Raw genomic sequence first — 651 nt, forward strand, 5'->3', positions numbered from 1 at the left:
AAAAAACTATATAATTTAATCACTACTCCTGCCCAATGGATAGACATGCACACTGGCACCCAAACATCCAGTTGAATTGGTGATAAAATCCCGGAAATTGCTCTCAATAGCCCACATGTGCTGTTGGCCTGGAACCACTTGAGTGGCCATCCTGCAGTCTCCGCCACTTTGCACCAGCGCGAAATTTTCCTTCTTGAATCCCGTGTCTGAGTGCCAGACATAAATGTCCGACTCCCCTTTGTACCTGAAAAATATCGCCAGTCCATTATCGGTGCCCAGCAGAACCATTTGAGCGCCAGCAGGTTTGGTTCCCACATCCAGAATGGCTCCCGTGGGAGAATCGTGCTGCAGATAGACGGACTTGATGGAGAACAATCTGGGCGAACCCAAGTAGGTGAAGTATAAAGTATTTTCCGATGAATTGCGCGCAAGTTGCAGATAGAGGATGTCTTTCGCTCCATCGGGAGGAACCACGACTGACGGAAGCAATAGCCGGTACCCTGATCCAGTGATAACATTGATGACTATCAGCGCTCCAGTACCAGCGTCGGAAACATACAGGAATGGTGTACCGCTACTGTTGTAATCCACTTGCAAATACTGCAGTCTGCTTTCCGCAGTTACAAAAAGCTTCAAGTTTACCGCTTTGAC

At 48.1% G+C, this 651-nt stretch overlaps 1 protein-coding gene across 1 annotated transcript in view; it reads right to left on the minus strand.

The window, feature by feature from the left end:
- The window catches only part of LOC109544469 (major royal jelly protein 1), a gene marked incomplete at both ends in the record, with an annotated part of 1,060 nt that continues 409 nt past the window's right edge, over positions 1-651 (minus strand). The window contains 1 exon segment of the mRNA XM_019914665.2: positions 1-651. Coding sequence (XP_019770224.2) covers positions 16-651 — 636 coding nt within the window.

This window comes from Dendroctonus ponderosae, unplaced genomic scaffold (assembly GCF_020466585.1).
Source record: "Dendroctonus ponderosae isolate FM_Combo_2020 unplaced genomic scaffold, Dpon_F_20191213v2 Dpon_F_20191213_378, whole genome shotgun sequence".
In the NCBI taxonomy this organism is placed as follows: domain Eukaryota; kingdom Metazoa; phylum Arthropoda; class Insecta; order Coleoptera; family Curculionidae; genus Dendroctonus; species Dendroctonus ponderosae.